Source organism: Musa acuminata, chromosome BXJ1-7 (genome assembly GCF_036884655.1).
Source record: "Musa acuminata AAA Group cultivar baxijiao chromosome BXJ1-7, Cavendish_Baxijiao_AAA, whole genome shotgun sequence".
Lineage (NCBI taxonomy): Eukaryota > Viridiplantae > Streptophyta > Magnoliopsida > Zingiberales > Musaceae > Musa > Musa acuminata.
This window is the reverse complement of record NC_088333.1, coordinates 10,252,028-10,264,876: the sequence shown is the minus strand read 5'-3', so window position 1 is coordinate 10,264,876 and position 12,849 is coordinate 10,252,028. Positions and strand designations below refer to the sequence as shown.

At 42.2% G+C, this 12,849-nt stretch overlaps 2 protein-coding genes across 5 annotated transcripts; both read left to right on the top strand.

Annotated features, from left to right (window-relative positions):
• Positions 1 to 2,195: 2,195 nt before the first annotated feature.
• Positions 2,196 to 6,478, top strand: LOC103991561 (auxin-responsive protein IAA1). 4 transcript variants are annotated; one of them, XM_018828633.2, is made up of 6 exons: positions 2,196 to 2,687; positions 2,857 to 3,041; positions 3,138 to 3,240; positions 5,532 to 5,593; positions 5,665 to 5,920; positions 6,084 to 6,478. In XM_018828633.2, the coding sequence occupies exons 1-5, from the start codon at positions 2,257 to 2,259 to the stop codon at positions 5,775 to 5,777; spliced, it is 894 nt and encodes a 297-aa protein (XP_018684178.2). In that variant the 5' UTR covers positions 2,196 to 2,256; the 3' UTR covers positions 5,778 to 5,920; positions 6,084 to 6,478. The 4 variants fall into 4 exon arrangements, with proteins under 4 accessions (XP_018684178.2, XP_065047925.1, XP_009409331.2 ...); XM_065191853.1 differs by having other exon boundaries at positions 6,081 to 6,478; XM_009411056.3 differs by lacking the exon at positions 5,665 to 5,920.
• A 1,869-nt stretch (positions 6,479 to 8,347) lies between these two features.
• Positions 8,348 to 10,165, top strand: LOC135679927 (gibberellin 3-beta-dioxygenase 2-like). Its single transcript, XM_065193911.1, has 2 exons — positions 8,348 to 9,130; positions 9,211 to 10,165. Exons 1-2 carry the CDS (start codon positions 8,682 to 8,684, stop codon positions 9,890 to 9,892), a joined length of 1,131 nt encoding a protein of 376 aa, XP_065049983.1. The 5' UTR covers positions 8,348 to 8,681; the 3' UTR covers positions 9,893 to 10,165.
• Positions 10,166 to 12,849: the final 2,684 nt, after the last annotated feature.

The following is a 12,849-nucleotide window of genomic DNA, read 5'->3' as shown; positions in this document are numbered from 1 at the left end:
ATACATCCCTTTATGACTTTTCATTACTCATCACTACGTATTCATATGACATCAAGTCCTCCTAGTATCAAAAATATTATGGGAAGATGTTATTGGCCTCCTAATAAGCCCGATGTAGTTTAGACTCATGTGCATAGTATTATTTGAGGTACATCTGATTTGAAAATATTAAGCTCCTAATGTGTCACCTGTATAAAAACTAAGATCAAGAGATGTTTTCTGGCTCGACCTCTTTGATGCCCAAGTTGGTAACACAAAACAAGTGAGTATGGTGATGAGTAATAAAAAGTGATATCTTACAATTGCACTAAAAATAAACTTTTATACTTGATCATAAATGAATATAATATTTTATAAAATATTCTATAGGGAGGAAGTCTTCAACCGCTTCTAACAATCTCTACTTACTCTTTTCTCCACACGAGCAATATAGGTGGAGATAACTTACAATTGAACTCTTATTTATGCGGATTCACTAGTGGGAGACAATTGAAAATGCCACACGAAAATCTTATATATATATATATATATATATATATATATATATATATATATATATATATATATATATATATATATATATATATATATATAATATGATTGATGTTATTCTCTTTATTTAAACAAACCCACCCAAGTTCTCCATCACTAGATTTCATAATGCTCTTCGCTCATGAGTGAAACTTCAAAGTCACCATAAGTAACTTTCTCATCGTAAATAGTACAGGATCTACCTTCAATTCAATCTTGGTTGAAATAGAAGACAAAAGGAAACAGTTCTTTTATACATTATGAAATCATACATTTTTAGCTTTCCATCGGGTCAATGAGATGCAAAATACATTATACATTTTAAGACAGTTTTCTCGAGGAAAAGCAATTGCAAGGCAATGGAAGAGGGATTCCGTGACCTACAACTACAGCATGAATTCAATCTGTATAATTCTCCAGTCCATCCCACCATTCCTCGCTTCCATGCATGAATTCAATCCGTACGAGTTTGCCATGTACAAACGGAAAGAGTCATTAAACTTTGGGCATTCCTCCACAACAATAATTTGCAACGTCGCGAAGGAACGTCATTGTAATCACTTCAAGTAGGAACTTGGAAGGGCAAAGCAAGACTCCCATTGAATGCCTCTCATTAAAAATCCTCCGTGGTGAAGCTTAACCAATGTAGTGAGTTCCTTTTCAATCTTCTCGATCAGAACTTTGAAATGAGGAAATCATTTGCTGCAAATAATGATCGGTGCCTTGTGCTTATTGTAAGAATACACTTGAGCTTTATATCACACACATCATTAACGATCTGAAAAATATTTTTTTTTTAAATATAAAAAAAAATATTTTTATGATTCAAATCTTAATCTTTCATGTTACAAAGAAATAATCTCACCCTTGTACTAATATCGACTCTTAAAAGAATATACTTATTTTAGAGGGGCAATTTTATCATTGTCATTGTAATAAGGTCTACTCTCAAATCAAATGTAAAATAGTTTGAGCCATAAATTCTTGCAAAGCAATTTCTTGATGGCCACTTTGTTATCAAGTCCTGTTTTCACCTGTTCATCAGAATAGTACGTCTTTTGGCAAAGAGTATCATATCAGACATACCCATTGATTTCGTGTTAGAATGATAAAGCTGGCAATTCCCTTCATTTTATGGTAAGAGAACCAAAACACGCTGTCGCCTCACTTGTGCTGTTTAATTTAGAGGGGAGATTAGCATTTTAATCTCTCCTTTATTGCTATTAATAGAACAATCATTCTTCTCGTTGAATGGTTTTCACGGCTCCTAATAAACGCCACCACTGCCCTCTCTCTCTCTCTCTCTCTCTCTCTCTCTCTCTCTCTGTCGCCGTCCCCCCCTCCACGCGTAAAATAGGCGAGGAGGAGACACCCTTATAAAACAAGTGTGTGTGTGGGTTGCCCTGGTATGGAGGAGGCAGTCCAACACCGTCTTATGTTTGTGTCTCCGCCTCCTTACGCAACGACGACAACGCTACCGCCATCAATTGCCCCACCCTGCCTCCACCCAACCTCCCTCGCCTCCATCCTCACCGTCGGTCTCTCCCATCGAACGGTTCCATTCACGTATGCCCTTCCCACTTACAGGACCCCACGACCCGACAGGTGGAGCCCCGCACTCTTCGACGCCAGCTATTAAAACGTGACAGGCAAGACAGTTGGGCGTTTGGAGGAGAGTTGTGGCGAGGAGAAGACCCTCGGAAGCCTAGGCAGAGAAAGGGAGGGATGGAGGAAAAAAGAGAGATGGAGGGGGATGAGGGGAACTCCGCGAAGTCGCAGGTCGCCGGCATCGGCTACGAGGAGACGAAGCTCAAGCTCGCGCCGCCGTGCAGTTCTGCTTCCAGGGCTGGAACGGAGCACCACGATAGGAAGCGTCGCCGCGATCTTTCCGTTGAGTCTCCGGAAGACCCTCAGAATCCTAGGCAGAGAAACGGAGGGACGGAGGGAGTGAGAGAGATCGAGGGGGATGAGGAGAGCTCTGCGGAGTCGCAGGTCTCTGGCAGCCGCTACGAGGAGACGGAGCTCAAGCTCGCGCCGCCGTGCAGTGCTGCTTCCCGGGCTGGAACGGAGCACCACGACAGAAAGCGCCGCCGCGATCTTTCCGTTGAGTCTCTGGGCTCCCAGGCTTCTCGGCACGGGAAACCCCCGGCCGCCAAGTAAGTGATAGCCCGTTCGCACCCATCGGTCTCGGTTCACGTTGCAGTGGTTTCTTTTCCTACTCTCGATTTTGATTCGATTGTCATCAAGAAAAAGAATTTGTCAACTAAAATAGGCGATCGGGTAAGAATGATATGTTTATTGTGATTAATGGCGATAATTTGATAGGGCCCCGGTGGTGGGATGGCCGCCAGTGAGGTCGTACTGGAAGAATACCCTGAGGAGCCGCACGTTCGTGAAGGTGGCGGTGGACGGGACACCCTACCTCCGCAAGGTCGATCTGGAGACCTACGGAGGGTACCGAGAGCTTTTGACCGCCGTTCAGGCGATGTTCTCCTCCTGCTTCACCATCGGTGAAGTTCTCATTCCTTTTCTGTCCAACTTTTTGGGACCCTAATGTTAGTAGCTTGGATAAAGTCTTCTTGAGTTTAACTGGATAATTTAAGCAGACAACGGCAATAGGTTGGTAGATCTAGTGAAGGGGACGGAGTATCTTCCTACTTATGAAGACAAAGACGGTGACTGGATGCTGATCGGAGATGTTCCCTGGAAGTAAGTTTTCTATGTACTCTTGAAAAATGAATGACTGCCTAGTCCTGCCTATGCATTTATATGCCAATTCAACATTTTTTTTGTTGGAAGGATTGAGTTGATCAGTTGGAGCACTCTAGGATTGCTTATACGAATTGATAAATGAGGGCAACGTTTATGTACTAACATTAATAAAGTCCAAGAACAATTCACATGTCGGTTTGGCTTGTACACAGATAATCTCTTAATCACTTAATGATGGATGTCTTTGGATCAGAAAAAAAAAAATCTATAGAAAGAATTGTTCTTATTGAAAAAATGGTAGTGACATTCAGAGCCAAGTAGCTTACATGAAGTCCAAAAGAGAGTGGAAGAACAATAATAGGAAATATCATTTCTTTTGTTTTCGATGCGTTCTTAATCTGTCTTTGTTTTAATGAATTATGTCTTTTGATTTTACTATATTTCTGTTTGGTTCTAGCGATATAAGAAGAAAGCTGACAATTAAAAGACCTCAAGGGTTAGCGGTTCTCACTTCATTATTGATACAACAATCTCTCGTTCTCTTGTGGGTGTAGGTAGCTCCATATAGCTAATTTTATGTTAATTATAGTATGATACTAAGTTGGATTATACAAGTTGTTTACTTCTTGATTTGCCACTTGAGAGATTGGTGGTGTGATTAAGGTTAACATGCCCAGTATTCCAAAAATTGATATCAGTGCTAAGACTTGGGTAAGAAGGGCAATGACATTTAATTATCAACCAGCAACCACATCAAGATGCATAGGATCAATGGTGAGCACAATATGGGCATTTGGCAGGAGAGGATGAAAATTGTACCATAGGCCTTCATAAGGCATTACTCATAAAGCCAAGAAGTTAATAAACAAGAGTTTTGGAGATTGGCAAGAGATTGATCTCCATGCGCTTGGTACAGTTTAGTCATGTTTGGACCATGTGATATTTATCTATGGATGAGGAGACTATTTTCCTTATGTGGTTCATTTCAAAAAGACTGCATGACAAAGCCCCAAAAGTCAAAGGAGAAGTCTGAAGATATATTGAATCTTAAGCATATTATTGATGATATTGATGTCTATGTGGAAGACATGAGGCTTTTATGTACCTTTCAAATCTTCATGTTTGCATGTATAATCTCTAGAATAAAAGTATTTTGTGTACATATCCATCATAAGATCATGTGTGCATGCTTCAAAACAGAGGGAATTTACATACCCCAAGAATTTTGATATTTGCCTCTAGTTGACACCTCAGCAATCCCTGAGAGATAATCATGGACAACTCAGCGATGTTTGACTGGCTTAGAAAGATATCAGGTTCTGTCAGTGGAAAGCAATTAGGGAACACAAATCGATGGGTCCTTTTGGTTGGAATTGTGTATGGAAGGGAATATAGATGCAAAGATGTTTTTGTTTTATAACAAGTTTGGTTAAATAAACTATACATAATGTAGGCTAAATCTAGCTTTGGTTCCAGAATTGGCATCAAAGGTATTGACAAAAAATTTGGACTGTTGTGTAGGTTATATGTGTATGATCTTTTGAAGGCATACATCAAATATCCATTTTTCAAGGGGTATATATGAAAAAAAAAAAAAAAACATGGTTTTAAATTTACTTGAATTCCATCCAACCAAATTGACTTATACTCGGCCATCATCCAAACTTGAATTATAAGAACAAGAATGATGAATCTTATTTTCTTATAAAGGGCATTACAAACAATGGGTGTGAGTGCTTAGTCAAGTAAAGAATCATGAATCTTCGTAAGAAGTCTTATACTTTCAGTGGTCTTGCTCCTCATTGGACATAGCCAATTTTGTTGAACCTATGGTACTCTTCTTTATCAATTATTTTACAAACAGAGATCGGTGGATAGGATGCATACCCCTAGGATAGCCGACAATTCTCATTGACAATATTGTTGCAGATATGTTTGTGGGTTCTTATAGAAGTTTATTGCTTGACCTGTGAAATTGGACTTGTGGAAATTGTTGACCACTGACGCTAAACGTCGAACTTTGTTTCTCTATAACATGGTGCCTTGATGAAATACTGAAAAGTGAAAACTTCCAGTGTTGAATTTCATTGCACATTGATGTCGGTTATTTCACCTATACTTATATTTATTGGTAATCCTGCACCGAACATTACATTAAGGAAAGTTTTGTATTAGGATAATACAAATGTGTTGCTTAAGCAGCTTTTTATATAGCTAAAAAGAAAGCAGTGACTCTTGTATTATTGCATTTGTCAGCATAATCAGAGCAATATGTTTTTCGTTTGCAGAATGTTTGTATCATCCTGTAAGCGTCTGCGTTTGATGAAGAGCTCGGAAGCCGTTAATCTGGGTATTACTTTCTCCTTGCCTTTTTAAATTTTGTTGTTAATAGTCTACAAACTGAATTTGCATGTCAAACAGTGGTGTCGATCTCAAGTTCACTGCAGGCATCTACAAACAGTCCTGGTGACAATGATCTTAATAATTGGTTTCCCTTGTTCCAAGGCGATAAGCCCAAGGACAAACCGTTGTGAAAACTTTTTTACATCTCAATAAAATCGTTTGGCTTTTCTTGCCAAACGACAAAAGACATGCCTGTGCTGGGTCTGATGCTTTGTCACTCCTTTTTCATGAGTTGATCTAATTGGTTCCTTGATCAATCAATCCTAACTAAAAGGTAAGAACATTTTCCTCCAGTTGTCACTGGCTAAACATCCTGAAACAGAATGCTGCATTGTCTGATGTTCAACGCAGCCTTCCATTTGTTTGTTTAGCAGTCTTTTCTTCATCTTGAGTGTTGTTACAATACTCTTCTGATTCTGGTCGTTTGCTTGTAGTAGATGCAACCTCAAGCTCATCCTAATGATGTAAGGAAGCATCAAGATTAGAAGAAATAAAAGCTGCTGTATCCCAATCCTGATAATAGCATTGGTTCCATTGTGTTCGGGCAAACTTGTGTTGGCCCCGTTTATGAGATGCACGGTAAAGAGGCAGGGAAGTACATGTACAGCTATACACACCATGCTTCTTCTTCATCATCATCATACAATAATGGAAATTTTATGTTTGGCTGGCTGGCTGGCTGGCTGGCTGGCTGGCTGGCTATTTTGTTCCGATCACAACAACAAGAAGCCGAAATGCCAACTGTTCGTGGATGGTTGGCTGGCAGACCACTTTTCATAAGTCTGTCGATATATATCTCTTTGATGAAGCTGATGTTTAACTTGTTATTTTACTTCGTTTCCTTGTGTTGTTTAACTTGCATATTTTGTTTTCATAATCTGCACGCTTTCTCTGTGTTCTCGTCTTTTTTGGCTTCTGCAGTTATAGCTTTATCTTTATCCTTTGACCAAATGATGTGATAATTTCCCTGGCGGCTGTGGCTTGAGCTGCCCCTGTAGCATCATTCCTGCACCCTACTAACATGAAAATTATCCTTCAAGCTGTTGAGAATGTTCTCGTGTGGACAGGGTCTCACGAGACATCGCTAGAAGTCTCTAGCTGTCGTCGTGGGACGTTCATGTGCTTGTTTCATTTGTAGCCCCGACTGTGGGTGTCATGGGCCTTTGCATAAGTTGTACAATCATATCGCCGCATATGATTGGATGTCACGGGGACTGTACGCCCAGCGTAGTGAAGGGTCCAGATACAGTCTAATCACGGTCATAAACAAGTCGCCACTTTCCAGAGAGACAACGCATACTACAAAAGAGACGGCCGGGTAATGAGGTCAGTCACCCGACTCCCCCCATCAAATATATGAGATGGAGAGGGGGCGGTCTCCGTCAAGTTTCACTGCTTCCCAAGAGGCGAGACGTGAAGGACAAAGGAAAAGGCCAAGGCCTATTTTGTCCGTCTCCATCGAATGTGGGGTATTGGCGGTGCGTTGAAGGGGATGGAACAGGGACAACAGAACCAGTTATCCAAATGGCTCATATGACATGCATCTTTTTCCCACTTGAAGCCAAGACAGAGGCACATGGTAAAGGCTCGTTATGACCTCCCGCTCTCGCTGTTAGATATGACTCGAGGACAAAAAAGTATATATTCTTTCGATTTTTTTTCCTCCATCCTTCTTTTGTTCCTTCTCTTGTCATTGCTCTCCTTCCGCTTTACCTCGTTGCCCGAGCTCATTACCACGTTCAAAACCTGAAAAGGGTTGGGGGTCCCAAGTAATATTCTCCATCACGTACACCAAGTGTTTGGTTTAACGCCCCCTCTCTCTCTCTCTCTCTCTCTTTGTCCAAACCCTCGTAACTTTCTGCCCCCCAACGATAGATTAGCATGTAAAGACAGCACAACGACACATGTAAGAAAAAGTACCAGTAACCTTATTTGGGCATGCAGCTGATGAAGCCTCCTCCCCTCGTGACGCTCGTTGAATTCGGCTGGCCATCTAAAACTCGAATATCTATGGCGACTAAGTCACTGCCAAAACTCGAATATCTGTCCCTAATAATAAGAGTTGCAACTCGAGCTTAGTCCGTAATAATGTAATTAGATTTACATGAGCCGTGGGATCCTAACTCAATCATATCCTACAACATGACAAAGAACATGAGGTGACACGTAGCTTTTCCCTTCACAAGGATACCGTTAATTTCATCCCTTTGTTACATTTCAGGTGGAATAATTCCTTGACCGCAACAGAGCTATGGACAGAGACATCCATGAGTCCAACGTGACCTGGCGACTAATCTATCTCGATGACAGGCCACGACATCCAACTACGAATTTTGACCGATTTGTTCCCATCTTTAACCCAATGGAAGAAGAGTCGTGGTACAAAAAACATGTCACGGCAGCTAGTCTTGTTTTTTCCTTCACTTTATAGTGTCCCGCTCCTATTTTGCTTATCCCTGTCTTCATGATTCATCTCAGTTGTCTTATCGCATGTATTAATATCATCATGGATTAACCACTGGCCGTGTCTCTTCCACTTGGCCCTTCCGACCGCGCTCTGCCTCATCGTTCGCTTGACTAAATCCTGTTTATTTTCTGATGACGTTTTCTAATTATTAGTTACGATAAAATGTTTTAGTCTCCTGTACGTTTTCTCGGTTGGGGAAAGGGGACGGGTCTGGATTTGTGTGAAGCTTGTGAAATCCTCAATTTGGAGGTTTCTTTGATAAGAATATCCTTCAGTTTTGTTTCCTTCTCGTCTTCCTACCCACTTATATTCTTTGCTGTTTTGGATCTGTTTCTTTCCGATTTCAAAGCACACTTTGGAGGAAATCTGCAGGTCGTAAAGCTAAATATTTTTCGTCCTCTTCCGGACACTGCCTATGAAATCTAAACTTTCAATGTTAACCTTTAGATTTCATCATTTGAAAACAAGAGAGAGAATTGGCTATGTCGACTTGTTCCTCTCTCTCTCTCTCCCTATACATATATAGCCGTCCCGTCTCTCTCTACTCTTTCATCTCCAACTCCAAACCATGCCGTCTCTCTCCGACCAACCCCTCATCCACCATCTCCAACAATTTGAGTTCAAGACCCTCACCGAGGTTCCCGACTCCCATGCATGGCCCGTCGTAAACGACCATCCTCACGGCGACGACGCCGTCCCGGTCATCGACCTAGCGTGCCCGGATGCCGCACGTCTCATCGGCCAAGCATGCGAGGAGTGGGGGGCGTTCCAGATCACCGGGCACGGCGTCCCTGTTGATCTCCTGGACCGCCTCGAGGCACAGACTCGCCGCCTGTTCTCTCTCCCCACCGGTCAGAAACTTAAGGCGGCCCGCAGCCCCGGTGGCGTGACGGGATATGGCATCGCTAACATCTCCGCCTTCTTCTCCAAGCTCTTCTGGTCCGAGGGCTTCACCATCGTCGGATCCCCTCACGACGAAGCCCGCAAACTCTGGCCCGACGACTCCGCCGAGTTCTGGTACGTCCATTGACCATGCATGCGTGTTAACTGACGCGACGATTGGCGACCGCTAACAGTCTCGGAGTGGTTCCATGCAGTGGTGCGATCGAGGAATACACAAGTTGGATGAAGCCTCTGGGTTGCAGGTTGATGCTGCTGATGCTAGCCTCGTTGGGCCTCAGCGAGGGCGAGATCGATTGGGCCGTACCATCAAGTGAGACCACCCACGAGGCGCCGGCGCCTGTGATCCAGCTGAACTCGTACCCAGCCTGCCCCGATCCCGACCGGGCGATGGGCCTAGCCGAGCACACCGACTCCAGCCTCTTCACCGTCCTCTACCAGGGCAGCGTACGCGGGCTTCAGCTGCTGCACGGCAACCACCCCACCAGGCGCGCCAGGTGGGTGACGGTGCCGCCCCTTCCGGGAGCCCTCGTCGTCAACGTGGGCGACCTCTCTCACATACTCTCCAATGGGCGGTTCCAAAGCGTCACGCACCGGGCCATCGTCAACCGCACGCAGACTCGCATCTCGGTGGCGTACTTTTATGGGCCGCCAGCCCACTTCAAGATCTCGCCCATCGAGAAGCTGATGGGTCCACAACAGGGCCCAGCCTATCGGGCTGTGACGTGGCCCGAGTACCTGACGCTCAAGAGGAGACTCTACAACCAGGCGCTGGCGTCCATAAGACTGCCAACCGAAGGGGAGGAGGAGAGTCGCACGAATACCTCCGAGATAATAACAGCTGCGTACACAAGGAGGCATGGAGAAGCAAAGGTATAGATTGGAGCAGTGGTAGCGTTAGGTGTAAGACTAAGGGCCTTCACGTTCGACCGTAGCCATTCCCCTATGCTGACTCGGCTGCAACAGGACCCGACCAAAATGACAACCAATAAGAGCAGAAAGTGTTTGCAAACAAAACAATGGTTGTTCTGCAAGATAAGCTTGGGAGACATGTTTGTTAATCTGTTTCGGTTTGATATGGCAAAAGGCAAACATGGCATGTCCGAATGGTCCCGCCACTGTAGGAATCCGACCGAAAAGATTCTGTGATGGAAATCCATATATACATATATATATATATCGCAAAACAGGATTTTGCAGAATCAATCAACGCTTAGATCACAAGGAAAGGCAAGATACGACGGTCTCGTGATTCACATGATCAGTGAGTTGTGCAGAAGGCGATGGCACGGCCATGGTTGGTGCGTGGGGCTTCTTTGGCCGTTGGTCGCGCTACGATCACTGCTATCTGCAGCCAACCAAGTGTTGTCGAAGATTGGGTGCGTGGTCGCAGCATAGATATGCAAGATCCAAACATAGCAGGGCGTGTCCGGCAGCAGAATCCAATATCGTAGCGGCGTGAAAGGTGCCGCCGAACCTAAATTGCGTTCTACATTATGCACGGCCAGTGTTTCTGTGATCTGATATCGATAACTATAGCAAAGTCTCGACCGTATGCTATGTAGAACGTGGCATGTCAGCCACATCGTTCATCATTCTTAGACTTTCTTATCGAAGCAGCAAAGGCGTAATTTGGTTAGTATAATTAATTAAGGGTTAGTAATTGGGGGACGCGAGGGGAGCAACCAAGGTAGGTTACCTTCGAAAAATGCGAATAAAGCAAACACGTCGTTCTATATCTTTTTTCTACTTTAAGAGGGGGAAATCTGTGATGTCTTTGACTTTCCCGTCAAACATCTCTGTTCTTGTTGTTGAGGATAAACAAAGAAAACTCTGCATGTCTGTGTTTCCTATTCTTTAGGTCATATATATTTTTTCATTATTGGTATACCTTAGAATGAGGAACGGAATTTATGAGTTGTTTTAATCAAATAAGATCATGATATATGATTGATATGATCAATCTTGATATTGACTGTACGTAATGAAATTGCCGTGTCTGAAAAAGGTTTTTGAGATGATGCAAAACTTAATCGAATGAGAATTTCTCTTGGGGGCAAATCTCATATCTCTTTTTCTATTCCTATAAAATTTTGAGAGGGTTCATCCCATAAGATCCTTGCAATGGTCATGTTAATTTAGATCAATTGGTCGTGCAAAAAAATATTAGTAAGTAGTTTAAGAGCACAAGTCTAGTTGAATGAGTTTAGAATGAATACATACCTTGACAAGTTATTCACATAATTTAAGTTTTGCAACCCATGGTTTAATTAGGGAATATTTATTTTAAATACTATGGTGATGTAACCTATGTGGTAGGTGTTGATTGAAATTCATGCATGAACTGTTGACTGACAAAAAAATAATAGTCATATCATTAGCCCAACTATTATGTTTCAAAATATGAACTTTTCCATCTCATAATGCATATCTTATGACCTCGATTGTTGTTATTTATGTTAAAAAATAATTATATGATAAATTGGTTGTTTGCTTATATTAGGCTGACATATCGAGTGGTATATATATACATACATATATATATATACATATATACATATATACATATATACATATATATATATACACATATATATATACATATATATATATATACACACACATATATATATATATATATATATATATATATATCAAATATTTTTTTTGTTAGTGATAAGTACATTAGGTGCAAATTTTATTGTTTTATAGTTTTAAATATAGTGGATCATATGTAAAGAGATACTTTTATCAAATCAAGTACACTAGATGCATGTTTTTTTTGTCTTAGTGAGTATATCATATGTAAAAAGAGTACAATTGGATCGTACGGTATGCATAGCATATAAAGATAATCTTTTGAGTGCATTATGTACTTGACATGATTTTTTTGTTTAGATTAACTCACAACGCAAAGAGGGAACACTGGCGTCGTATTGGGCTCCAAATGATTTTTTGTGATGCCTTCGCTAGGATGGTCATATCTTACTCTAAGCACAAACACACCTTTGGTATATTGGCTCGAGCTTGAGTCGGGGTCGTGTGCATGAGATGCACATAGGTAGAGAGTTGAAGTTCGAGCACAACCTGGATGGAGTCCAAGTTAGTTGCACATGGTTCAGGCACGTATCACTCAAACTTGGATGCTTATGGGTGCTCATTCTCTAAGGCAACCGCATCGTAAAATCTACCCTGCTTCCTTCGGTGGGTCTCCCTCGAGACAAATGTGTTGTGTTCGCATTGGCTGCACCATTCCAAGAAGACCTTGCCTTTAAGGCCATCTTATCTTCCAGTTGGTCATGTCATTCCAAGATGACTATGCCTTCAAGACCATCGCTCCTTTGCGTTGGTGAAGCTATTTCAAGATGATCAAGTTTTTTACTCCATCTCATCTTTCAGTTGATCACGCTATTCCGAGACATCGGCACCTTCAAGACCGTCACATCCTTGAGTTGGCTGCGCTATTCCAAGATAGATATACCTTCAAGATCACAACATCCTCCAAATGGATGACCTAGGCCTTTAAAATGGGCAAGTCATGTCCTCTTCAGCTAGACTTCAAGTTGATTGCCACTTTGGCTAGATCATTTTTGGCCACGCCTCAATCGCTTCCCATCAGATCAACATCAAGCTTCATTGATGATAAATCGACGACTTGCAAAAAACAACACTTTTGATAAGAAGAGAACCTAACTTGGGTTGTGAAAAGTGGATATACCCAAAAGGGTGTTGAAGGGGTATCTGATATATGAGATATGCAAGAGTATCAATGCATGCTAATGTCCGTTAGATGCCAGAGATATGCAAGGGTGTTAGGCCATGTTAACTTGGATTAT